Source organism: Anguilla anguilla, chromosome 7 (genome assembly GCF_013347855.1).
Source record: "Anguilla anguilla isolate fAngAng1 chromosome 7, fAngAng1.pri, whole genome shotgun sequence".
NCBI lineage: Eukaryota > Metazoa > Chordata > Actinopteri > Anguilliformes > Anguillidae > Anguilla > Anguilla anguilla.
The window spans coordinates 36,792,338-36,806,091 of NC_049207.1; the positions used below are offsets into that span (position 1 = coordinate 36,792,338).

At 39.6% G+C, this 13,754-nt stretch overlaps 1 protein-coding gene across 3 annotated transcripts in view; it reads right to left on the reverse strand.

Moving 5' to 3' along the window:
• LOC118231949 (attractin-like) overlaps window positions 1–13,754 on the reverse strand; it is a 199,663-nt gene that overhangs the window by 154,534 nt on the left and 31,375 nt on the right. For all 3 annotated transcript variants that reach the window (XR_004766180.1, XM_035426369.1, XM_035426368.1), the window contains exons 2-3: window positions 11,774–11,857; window positions 11,141–11,254 (exon numbers count right to left, since the gene is read on the reverse strand). Coding sequence is in view for 2 of the 3 variants with exons in the window: in XM_035426369.1 (XP_035282260.1) it covers window positions 11,141–11,254; window positions 11,774–11,857 (198 nt within the window). In the remaining variant the exon portion in view is untranslated. The remainder of the gene's footprint in view (window positions 1–11,140; window positions 11,255–11,773; window positions 11,858–13,754) is intronic.

Here is a 13,754-nt window from a genome sequence, read left to right on the forward strand (position 1 = left end):
CCCTCTTACCGTGTCGGGTCGGCTGGTCCGCAGCATCTCCTGCGTGACCTGGTGATTCTCCAATAGGGCAATTAATAGTTCTAGTGTTCGGGGGCCCTGTTGGGCAACATACCTCTTCGCATCCGGGGGCAGGGCCCGGATGCACCGGTCCAGCACCACTCGATCCAATAGGGCGGGACCATCTCCTTCCACCAGCCAGCTCCGGGTGATGCGGCTCAGGGCTGTCACTTGGGCTCTCGCTGGCTGGCTGGGGCTATAGGCCCACTGGTGGAACCGCTGGGCTTTAGCCGGCAAGCTATAGCCATACTGCGCCAGAATGGCTGCTTTGAGGTGGTTGTAGTTGGCGGCCTCTGCATCGGTCAGGTCCCGGCAGGCTTTCTGGGCCTCCCCGATCAGAAACGGCGCCAAGATGCCCCCCCAGTCTCCCCGGGCCCAGCCTTCTCGGTGGGCGGTACGTTCAAACAACTCGAGGTAGGCTTCTACGTCATCCTCAGGAGTCATTTTTGTCAGTACATCCCGCGGCGTCAGTTTGTTCTCTGACGGGCGGGTGACCAGGGCCGCCATGGCTGCCTCCAGCGTCTTCTGCGTCTGCAGCACAGCCTTAATGGCCTCCTCCATTTTACAAAAAAAAATTTTTTTTTTTTTTTTTTTTTTTTAAAGCTGGTTTCTGTCTGGTTCCGTCACCCCGTAGCGTGGAGTTAGCATGCCCACATCCTCCACCATGTGTGAACTCTCTCAGCCAACGGGGGGTTGAGTGACGGAAGAACCAGCACGGTGAGGCAGAGGTAGTGTTTAAAAAAAAGGTCTTTAATAATTATAATGAGTGGGGGTAGAGGTAGGGGGAGCCAAAAACAACTAAAAAGTCTTCCCGGTCGGGGTATCAGGGTTCCGCTCCAGGTCTTCACAGCCTCTTCTGGAGAGAAACGAAAAAAGAAGTAGGTTAAGGGGGACAGGGCGTGGTCAGCCCGATCCGGGTCCGGTTCCGGTTCCTTGCTCCGGCTGCCGGCTGGTGATCCTCTGTTTCAAGCGAGTTGGCCCACGGCCGCTTCCAGTCTCTTCCTGGTGTAGAGTCGTCCGGCGTGGCTACGACGGCAGCCCCAGCAACTCTCTCCTTCCTTGGGTTGTGCTGCTCTATATAAGCCTGCCTGCTCGTTAGTACAAGCAGCTTCAGGTGGGCGCCGGCAGCCAATCCCGCAAGCAGCTTCAGGTGTGTGGCAGAGTGGAAAATTCCACCTACCTTCCCTCTGCTGCAGCCCTGTCCATGGTGCTGCCGGTTGTCGCCTCAGTTGGTCTGCCGGGGGCTGTCCAGGGTCCTGAACGTCTCTAGACAGGGGTTTGCTAGGTACCGCCCACTCACCACTTTTCCCAGCGGCCGCCGGTGTCGATGGGCTCGGCCGTCCTGGTGGTCTCGTGGGGAGCACCGATAAGGGATCGGGGCGCCACAACGTATAAATACCTGTATTGTATCATTACACCAATATCTGGACAAAATCCCAGCTTTTAGATTCATACCATTATCCATTATCAATATTCAAAGCGAAATTCCCTGCCTAAAATGGACCAAATTTATCGCGTCACCACAACTGCTCTCCCCCATATAAAATGCAAGTTATCGTGTTGCTATGACATAATATTGGACATTTACATGGCCATGCCACAAATAAATGGACATGCTTAATGTAACAAAGTTCTCAACAGCAGCAGGTTGGCCACATTTCACGTCAATCAAGTGCAACTGTCTATCAGGTAGAAGCCGTAGGGACATGGCGATCTACCAGCATGGCCTCTGCGATCGACTGGCCGATCGTGATCGACATATTGGGCACCCCTGCTCTACACAGACCAGCAGTAAATTTCACACCTTATTTTTTGCTGCTTCTGTTCATTTTGTTTTTCAACAATTTGAATTTAGCTGTCTGTCGTCACTGGGTTGGGTTCTCTCCCTGACGCCTTGACGTAATACGTTTTCTGCATTTTGACAGGCTGCTGTATGAAACTAGTCACACAAAATTGAGACGTTTGCAACTCGTTGCAGCTGATATGCAAACAAGTTTCAAGTGAGTTGCAGGGGGGTTTACACGGTGCAACTCACATGCAACAAAAGTTTCAAGGAACAACAGTTGCACAAAAAATTGTTGTTACACTGGCCTTACACCTTAAAGGGTTAACAGAATTCTTAATTCTTATTTGTAATACTAGTAAAATGTAATTCAGAAATATCAAAATGTAATTTATATACATTATATAATGTAATGTCATTCTTGTATGTATGTATGTGTATTGTTTATTTAATTTCTTGTCCCCTGGGGGAAAAGGGATATTCTATTCTATTCTAAATGAATCAAGGCTTGTGTAAATAATAAAAAAATGATGTTCTCCTGTTATAAGTTACATGTTCTATTGTTCTATACAAAATTGTTATAATATATTTGAATCCAGTGATCCACCTCCTGACTACAATATCAAAATGGCACAATTAAATAATTGACAAAACGATGATCAATTATTCGTTTTTAAAAGGTATCTAAATCAGTATATGTCACTCAGCACTATTGTACCTTTAACTATATAAAACTATTCCCCATCCCTAATCCTTACCATGAGTTAACCCCATTTTGTCATTATTAGACAGTATAACATTGGAATATGTTGTCCTTGTTGACATTCTCCTGTAAATGATAGAAGTGTACATGTTACAAGTTTTGCAATGATTGTTTTCTAAAGAAATTCAAAATAAAAGTACAACTAAATACTTTGCTTGAGACCTGTCTTGATTTTCAAGGACACTGCTCAAGCGAGCAATAGAAAGGGAGGGATTCAAAGACACTGCTTTTCTCACAGAAACTGTTCACAATGAAATGGTCCCCAACTTCTGTGCAATGAGTGACAGCTACGTTGCTCTGAGCAAGGGGACGTGGGATGAAATTAATTTGAATACACATAGGCCATTTGATCCCTTTTTCAAGGATCTCACAGCTCTTTATAGTGAGAGGAGCATGTGCGTGCAACACATCTCTGGCAAAGTCTCTCTCTTTTCATTTTCTAACTGCACACAGATTCAAATGCCAGTCAAATTTTTTTGAATTATTGTCATGAGGCTAAAACTTTTACTTTCTTCAATTACTTTTCTATTTCAGCCAGGCATGGGGGAAATAAAATGCTTCGCTTACCCTAAAGACATTACAAAAGTTTTATAGTATGATGTACTATCTATAGTATTGTAATATGGAACAGATTTCATAAGCATTTTGTTCCAGATTCTTTAGACATACCAATGCGTAATCATATTATCGTATTGATTGCAGTTTGATGGCTTGGATTGTCTTGATGCAAGCTTAGGGTAGGCGATGGTGGTTAAAATAAGCAAACCCAAAGAAAAGTTTTGAACAACACTCAAACAAAAACAGGTCTTTAAAATGTAATCTAACAAAAAAGGAGCATAACCAAATAAAGAAAAACAATATGCTATGGTTGAGAATTGTGACTCGTTGGCCTCTTCAGCTTTGCCATTGCATCTGTTTCTGCTAACGGGGCTCAACCACCACTGGTCACATGCTCCTACAGTTCATGTTCTTCCACGCTATTGGTGGCCATGGGACAATACTGTATTACCCTTACATATTAATTAAAGTAAACCTGGCTGTAGCATAGTATATGATGCACAGAATGCGAGAGCAAAGCAGTCTCTGTCACACACACACACACACACACACACACACGTTTGTATTGCTATACTTGTGAGGAGTCCCCATTGCCTTACATTCATTCCGTAACCTCTAACCCTAACCCTAACCCTAACCCCAACCACTGCATGCCTAGCTTTAACCCTAACCTTAACCTAATTGTAACCCTAACCCTAACCCTAAGTCCTAACCCTAAAACAGCCTCTTGAACTTGTGGGAACCAGCAAAAGGTCCCCACCTTGCACCTTTTTCCTCATCTTTCTATCCTTGTGGGGACATTTGGTTCTCACAAAGATAGTAATACATGCCCACACACAGACACACACACACACACCTATTAAAATGATTGCCACACATTTTATCAGTGCTTTGTGCACCCTCCCTTCACATGTATAAATCTATGCAGTTAAAATCTAACAACTTTCAACTGGAACCAGCTGTTATTTGCAGACAAGACCATGTTTTTTAATGTGCTGTTTATTCCACATCTTAAAGCAATACCTGTGGCACGTTAATGACTAATTCATTAAATATTGATGGAAATCAAGTGAACAGTTAGCAAGGACAGATAAGTATAATAATGTTATGCTTTTAATTGTGAAGCATTATGTTTTGCTCATCATTCAAAAAAATAAGTAAAAAATCTGCCTCAAAAATTAATTGACCTTGATGAGAATGATCATGCTCCGTTGCATTATTTTAAAAGGTTTTGCTCAGTTTTGAAGTTGCAAAAGAGCTGATTCAATAATATCAATTGGAAATTTGCCCTTGATTTTACAAGGGATTAATTTCAATTTGGCACACATATAATAATATAGAGTGTGATTCAAAAATGACTAAGAAATACCTCACCGCGCTTCAGGTGAGAGCAGTTGAATGACTAGCAAATGGACCACTTCAATATTTCTTAGAACAGCTTAACTCTATTCAATAGACTTTGATCATTTCAAATTAATTATTTTCATTAAAGTAACATGGTTATTGAAGTTGTCAAAATATTTGTCTCCATACAATGAAACAGCCTACTTCAAAGTTATAAAAGAAAACAAAATGCACATTCAATGTCGTACTTGGCTGAAAGCAATTCCAGTTTGTCTGTAATGACGAATAATAGCAGATCTGCTCCCTTGCACGCCAAACATGCAATTTGTAAGGCATCTACCTCTTGCGACTGTGACAGCTGCCACGGTCACTGAAAAGTTTAAAAATTGCATGGCTTTTAAACACACTACATTGTATTCCGCCATGTTTCAGGTCATTTTAAAAAGGCCGTGCTTATTGCGAGTGGTGATTTGCAATCACCTTTTTGAAATGGACATGCCTGGTATGGAGTCCATTTGCGTAGAGATTTGTCGTTTTGGCGCTGAAATTATTGTAGATAACAAAATTTAAATATCCATTACCCAGACAGTAGCGCACAGCACTACTGCTATTTCCCTGTACTTTCCATTCAGCTCGGGCACTTTGTGAATCATACATTAATTTTTTTCCCCTGCTATTTCAGATGGATGAGCATGCGCAAAAACATCACAATCCTTTTGTGGATTAGCCCTCAGAGTGTTCTTTGGAACCAGTATCAGCTCATGACATGAAAAAAAAGAGTGGTATTAGAACACAAACTGCTTGAAAAGATAAGAAACAGCATGCCCACATCAAAGAGGCCCCCTTTAACCTTGAACAGACAAGTCTGCCTCAAATGTGGAAATGTGTCTGCCTTAGCAGCGATGGTGGCCAACCATTGCATGAATTAGCCTTTAATCAAATTAAATGTGGCATGCAGAAAATGCACTGGAACACAACACTTTATAGAATGCGAGATAACTTTGAAATACAGCTGTACATATTAGCTGGATTCTACATACTTAACACAGCTGAAGCAATTAGCTTTTTAATTTTTATTAAAATCACAGACAAACAAGCTCCCATCCAAAAAGGTCATCACTTTGTTGAACGGCAGAGTATAGTCCCAGAGGACACCGAGGCTGGTGAAGCCCCTGTTTCCAGCTGACTTTTTTTTTAAACTCCTCGCATAATGGGAACGATCTGTCAAATGGGAAACAGCTTAATGTAGGATTTAAATACCAGATAACATAATTCATAACTTGGTTATGAACAACAGTGGTTTAGGGTTTCATTTGGCGCTACCACCCCAAGAGATCTTTCAGGCAGAGGCAAATTTGCATATAGTATTAGTTGTTTTTCCACAGGAACTACTTGCTGTTCTCACATCCACCACCAAATGTGGCAAATGTGAGCACTCAATTCCATATCTGACTGTTAACACTTTGACCACTGGGCTCACAAATAAACTACAACTGCTGCTTGAGTTCAAAGACCTCTGCTCTTATTTTAAGGGAAAGGAGATGAAAATAAATTGTAGTGACAAGCTATAAATAGGGACAACGTTACCCATAAAATATTTGTGTTTAGTTGAGAAAAATTTATGTTTATAGACAGTTATTCATAGAAAGTTATGGTCAGACTGTGAAACTTAGTAGTCAGATAGTTTTGAGCAGTCTAATGTCATCCATGCTAGTTTCACTTAGGATATAGGGGAGAGACGGTATGAATGAAACACATCATAAATGTAACACGGTCAATAATTTTTCGTACACTGCTGCTACAGTAGCCATTTCAGGATTATACACACGCAATTCAGTCCTCTACCAAATGATTAATGGAAAAGAAACTTGGTCACCTATATTTATAATAAGCACACACCAGATTAGCTTGTATAGTAAGCTATTTGATTGTGCTTGTTTTTAATGCATAAATAGGCTGTGGCCAAATTAACCTTTTAACTTTTCATTTATTTCATGTAAGATTTCATGTACGTAAGCCTAATCGTGTTCAAAATGAAATGGTCTTGGTCAATGAAAATAATTCCTTTTGCAATGCTATGACAATAAAATGTCATAGTGCTAGGCTAAATATATATTCTGAGTAAATGAGCAAAATCAAAAACTGTTATATTATACCAACTCTCCTGTCTGCAATACATATAGCCTACAGTAAAACAGTTTTTAATTATTAATTTATTCAAGATAAATTACCCATTGACGTGTCTCTCCTGTCAGCATCTAGGTTCCTCTTTATCGAATAGGGGAAATAACAATTATTGAAATAAACAATTATTTTTTTATTTATTGATGCGTGGAAAATTGTTTTTTTAGGCATCTTTGGGAGATACCGGCATAGATGTGTGCAGACAAGAGACGCCAGCAACAAGCGAGTGTGGAGAACGTGAAATCTGACACCGTGATATTTTTGTGTCTTTTCGTTCACTTTTATGTAAGGGGCACAATTGACCCCATCTATGCGTACAAGCGACCCCTAGGAGCAGTTGTTCCTTTGAACGTGTCCTGTTTGAATTCAAAATGTGCCTTGTGGTTAGAGATTTAATTACATCATCACTAAAAGTTAACAAACAGTATCAAGTTGTTCATTTGAAAATGCTGTCTTGAGCAAGTGGTCTCTTAGGGTACAACCGACCCCGGGCTCCCCTCAGGCAGCAAATTCTTTAACACTAGAAAGGCCAGAGGTGACGCCATTGGGTGTTTAGACTTTAAAATTTAAATTACTTCAACACTGGAAATACAATAAGTATCCTCCTCCTAAAGGAGGGTAAATCTTCCTAAATATTTGGGCTTAATTCTTTTTTTTTTTTTTTTTTTTTTTTTACATTCTAGAAACCCCTTCAAAATTGCAACAACCTGGGAAAGAGGAAGATACTGTAAAAAAAAAAAAAAAACAGAGCAAGTCAACATGCAGCAAAAGCTTTCAAAGAATGAGTATGCTGCACATTTGGATTACATACAACTACCACCAGAACTGACCAACGTAGTGTCCAGCCAATTCTGTCATGCAGCCCGCGCTGTGCAACCTCAACATTGACCTTTCCAAACTGAAAATATCAAGAAAATGTGACAATAAAACTGATTTTAAACTGACAGTGGGCTCCACCTGGCCCTACTGGATTGTTTGCTTAGTAGAGGTCAACCCTGCCAATAAAAGCATCATTCAGCTGAATGCAAGTGGGGAACCAACAATGAAAAGAAGCAACTCAAAGAATACAGATATATCCACATACAACGCCCAATACAGAACCTCCACTGGAAGTACCAAGAAGGACTAAATAACGGAAAATATGTGGCACATTATCCAACATCCACAAACAGCACCTACCATAAATTTTAGAATCCAAAATGTTCATTTTAAATAATGATTCAAGCAGACCATATGAACACATTTTAAATGTATTAACCAATGGGTTAACTGAAGATAACTGCAAAGATAATTTTAGGTAATATAGTTAAAACATATTTTTTCATAAACACAGAAGGGTAAGGCTTTTTGAGTTTCAAAAAATGAAGCCTGATGGACATTTTGGACCCAGGAGAAAAACTGAAAGTGCCTAGCAGAGATTTAAAGATTATTTTTTTACCAATTGATTAGAAAACCATAGAAACACTTATATTACCTTAAAAAACATTTATGCCTGGCTGGCCTTATAGCAGCTAAAAGGCTGCTTTCACAGACTTGGGAGCCATTGTGCTTGTCTCTTTGGGTAAACACTTTCCTTAATATTATCTAAATGTGACTATCAATAGCTTGGATTGATGAAGTAATAGGAAATTATATGTTTGGTACTCAACAGCTACTTATGTCAATACTATTGTGACTTCATGTAATTTATTTTAACTATATTGTCAATCGTTCCCTAAAGCCAGAGGGTGATTTGTTGGGGGCTGGATGGGCATTGCTATACTTGAGGGAGAGAGGGAGGAAAGGAGTGGCATTGTAATTGCTTTTTGTGATATGATATATCTGAATAAAAACACATCGATCACAAAAAAGAAAACCAGAGAATAACACAAATGCACTGGAAAATGTCCAGGCGTGATGAATTTGTCGGGAACAGCAGAAAGATAGGGAAGATGATTATGTATATCGAGAGAAATATGATAAGCAGAAACTTTGGATTTCATGCACGCAGTTTTGTTAAATAAAAGGTTTCCGCAAGCTCCGTTAGGGAAGACTAATTCTACAAGACCAGAGTTCGGACATGCTCCAAAATATCGATGGCAACAATGGTAAAATAGTGTGAGAATTTCAGGTCTGTGCAGTGTGGCTGCGGAGGCCTTGCGTCTGTGGAACACCACAGCACACTGCAGTGAAGCTCCCTGTCAGTGCAGGCTGGTCAGCCATCTTCCTACAAGCCAAAGTCACCGGCATTAGGCTGCACTGTGCAGCAGGGGACTCTATCCAGCACATCAGCTCTTTCTAAACACTTTACTTAGAAACAGGGAGGGAAGTCACATTGGGGGAATAAAAATGTAGAATGTTTGTTAAGCAGACTTCACATTAGCTTCAAATATGTTTCATTTTATCATTTGTGCATATGTATTTATTAGGCATGAGGCGTAGCTTACCATACGCTTTGCATCCCAAAATGTGGTCTGCGATACAATATTCTCACGATACGATAATGTGAAACATACATTTATGTTGAACGAAGGAAATAAGAGTGCCTTAAGTTTTTCCATTAATTTAACTTTGAAAATTAAATATAAATGCCTGCCATATATCAAAGACTTTTAATGAAGCAAAAATAAAACAAAGTATCTTTTACAGTGAAAATGCAAACATTTTAGTAGTTATACATAAACTATACACCATTTTGTAAATAACTGAATTAACAAGTATATTTAATATCCATTAGGGGCAGTATATTCACAAAAAGAACATAGAAAATGTAGTTCAATAAATTCAAGGGGGGAAATCTGGAAAAGAACTGTGATGTATTTGCAACCTTGATTACAAAAAATAAAAATATGTAGGATTACAAAGCACCTGCAATGAGTGTAAAGCACACGCAATTACACTACCAGGGAAGTATCAATGCAGTGTACTGTCTGGATAATAGATATTTAAATTATGTTACATTCATTTCAGCACCAAAAAGACAAATCTTTGCAAATTGGGCTCAAAACAGGGCATGTCTGATTCACAAAGATGATCATTACATCATAAATTACCACTCGCAATAAGTATGGATTTTAATAAGACCTGTAGCCTGACAGTAATTTGGTGTAGTATTTCTAAGCCATGAAATGTGTAAACAAAGACAGCGGCCACAGTTTCAAGAGGAAGTCATCACTAACATGTTTGATATGCAAGAGAACAGATCTACTGTAAATTATTCAACATTACAGGCATACTCAAACTGCCTGAAGATAAAGATGACATTGAACTTGCCCCACTGTAATTTGCTTCTGATATAACTTTAAGTAGGCTATTTAACAGTATGGAGACAAATTCTGACAGCTCACAAAACCAATTTCATCTGCAGCTGGTTCCATTCAATTATTATTCATCCTATAATCATTATTTGTACACCAAATTAAAATGAATCCGTTTTAATACAATAGACATGCTTCCAGTTGCTGAATCAGCATTTGCTTAACTTAAAAAAGCAGATGTCAGCAAAACCAGCCTTTAATTTTATGTGTGCATTCGTGGGTGAATTGCGCTCTGTATTTTTTCTTATTGGATCCACACCTCAGTGTGTAATATGCATAGCATTTTAAAGGCATACTATGCATGATTTTTTATCCTTGCTGTTGCCCTCAGTTTACAATCAAAGAAGTCCCCTCCTCCATCTTGAACCTCGTCCACTCACCTCAAGTATTTGACTTTGTCAATCTAGCTACCTAACGTAGCCAGCTGGATAGCTAGAGGTAACATTATATAAAGGTCCAACAGAAAGTGCACCAACTCGTGTCGCTTTTCATCTTCTTTGTGAACTTCAGCTGTTGCCATCGAGGAAAAGCAATTCCAAGGTTGACACTGATTTTTGAAAGAGCACTGTAGGCTTGTTGTTTTGATTTGCTGTACTTATGTTTCTTCAGCTCCGACATTGCAATAGCTAGCTCACTCTGATTAAACTTAATCGCCCCTCACAGGGTCTGTAGCCACACCTTCCCCTTCCCTCCCCAGAAAAGAGCATCACACCCAGAAACATCCCAAACACATTTCAGAAATACAGGCAGAGGAGCATGGATTCTGCAAATGTACGCAAAGACAGCGATGGCCAGCGCACCATAGATATGATATCATAGAATATGTTAATTTCATAATATTTACAAATATTTCATAGTATACCTTTAAATAAGCTTAAAATCAAGTCAACGTTGTTTTTACATGACAATTTTCATTTTAATTTTGCAATAAATGATACAAGGGCACATTTCGTACCAGCACTGTTCTGTATCATAAAATTCAATATAACAATATGTTGGCTCATTCCTATGATTTATTGAAGCAATTTTGATTAAGAATCTGGATGCCTCATCTATGATTCAAGCCCGTAATGTTATGTTCGCAAGTCCTGTTCCATAATCACAAGCAGAACAGGGCCTGGTGTTTAACAGAGAAATCTGACAGACTGAGCGTACCTGAAGGCAGCCAAAAGGGGTGCGTAGATTGAATCTCCATCATACACATACAGGTGGTCCCAGCTGCATTCTGTGGCAAAGTGGTTGAACCGTAGCCGCAGGATAGTGTTGGGCCTGGAAGGGCGGGGTGGGGGGTACAGAGAACCATTTTATTTGGTCTGACCACAATGGGAGGGAACCATATCTATGAGAATGTACAGCTTTGTATCTTGTTGGTCATACCTACACTGAAATACTTAAATTGTCACTGTATTGTTGGAAATTACAAGACGAATATATCCATTACATTAGAGAATTTTAAGTGACTTTGTTGGAATGCAGTCAAGAAGGCAGACAGCATAATACCAATAGCACAATAAATATACAGAACAATAACATATAGTAAACAAAATTGTTTAGGCAACATGTGAATTTACCTGATATCTAAAAATTACAAGCCTGCAACTGAGAATGCATAATTTCATTGTTTTTCTTTTTTAAATAAACAAATGCATGGTACAGGTGGTCTATAAAGTACACTACCATGGCAACACATATGCTGCTTGTACCCTTTAGATAACAGCAGTGAAAATGTTCAAGAACTGCATGAAGAAAGTACACACATAATAATAATGTTATCAGCATCATACTCACTGTCCCTCTATAAGCCAGGTGCACTTGGTCTTATACTTATAGTTCCCTGGGCCATCAGTCAGATAACCAGAGGAACCTGTCAGCCTAGAGATAGGAATACAGACAGGGAGAGGGGGCAAGAGAGAGAGAGAGAGAGAGAGAGAGAGAGAGAGCAAGAGTAAGAGAAAGAGTGAGAGACCTTTACAGTATCCACCACAAAATTGCCAGGGGTAAAATGCAATTGCATAAATGCATTACAAACTGTATAAAATGTAGACTTAGCAAGGGAACCTTAAAACATGATTCCACAAACCAAATAAACACTGCTTTTATTGTTGCAATCTTAATAACCTCATAATAGTTACTATAATAAGAACAATCACCATCAATTCCAACACTGAATCCCACTTCCCCGAGAACTTTCCCAGGCAAAGTGCTTCCCTGTGGTTCTGTCGATCACTAAGGGTAAAGGGTGCTTTTGAGCTCCTTCAGAGATTTTGCATTCAATGCCTGACGGGATACCAAAGGCTGCATTTTGTTCTGACCCATTCCCTCCAGCTCAACAATTTGGTTCATCAGTTAATTAACTGGGTGCACATGCACCAGAGAGTATTTCCCAAAATGCATTGCAGTAAAAACAAAGGGGCAGAAGTGCAGTCTCAAGGTATAATTTCAAAAACAGAAAAAGAAAATGTCATAAAAACAGCAAAGTGAAGATTGGCACTCAGGCTTTAATGAAGGCGTGGGTGGCATGGACTATTAATCTTATTTTTCTTCACTTCTAGGGCAATGACTTCTTGGGGTCATCAAACATGAAACATGACATTAAATGAAAGCATTTAAAATACTGCGATTACATCACACAACCATAAAGAACAAAACAAATAACTGATAGCAGATCAGTTTAGAATAAGATGAAAAACATCAGCATTTGAGGTGCCTGAGAATATCACCCGCATGAAATACAGTGCCCTCCAAAATGATTGCCTTGATAAAGATTAACAACATTAGCATCCTATTCAACATTAGCATCCTCCTACCAATGCAAAACCCACCATTGTCATGTGTTGCCCAAAAGCTCTATCTTGAAATACAGGAACAGAATTAAGAAGAACTGGCTGGAGTATGTGAACTTTCAGCCACCAAATATTCAAGATTTACAATGGACCAACCACCTTAGCTGTACCAAGAATGTATTGCCTTGTTGCAAGCTTAGTTAGCTACATCAAACTAAAGACTTATTTAAGTCCTTGTTTAAGTTTCAAGCCATTATTTTCATTTTCAAGCCATTCGTTTTCCAGAACATGTAAAATACATGTTAATAACAGTTTTACAAACATTAAATTATAACATTTTATAAAACTTTGTCAGAAAATAGCCATTGGTCCCATATGACCTTGAAAAATGCTCCAGCCTGGATTACCTGTAGCAGTTAGATTGATGCAGTTAGAGGGTAGTTGCGGCACACAGTAATAATAAAAAAGACTTTTATTAAGCAGTAATGCACCGATTAGGAATAATGAGCCTGTACCACCTCCCTATGAATCCATCCCTCCGGAGAAATGATTTCCACAAGGATTATGCTTCTTTGACCAGCCCCTGTCTGAACAGGCTTGCTAGAAATACTGATTGAGCAGAGACTTCAATCCTTTCACACTGCAGGTATCAGTCAGCTGCTGTTTGAAAGACACCTCTAAAGCCCTGCGGATCTCCAGAACCAGCAGTGGGGACTGCGGCACACAACGCCCTGGCTTTCATATCCTGACAGGTGTCTTCTGGAGCACTGCAGTGACTTCAGGATTTAGAAGACTGGCTTTAACTCCAGGGCAATGACAAATCCTAAAATAGCCCCTGCCTGAAAATGACTAAATAGGGTCTAAAGGCCAATATGGTATATCAAGTAAAATAGGATATATTAAAAGCAGGTGGCTTTAGAGTCCCAATAAAGTTTTTAAACCCCTAGGTAGTTTCTGTAAAAACTTGAGCTGTTTCACAGGCAGCA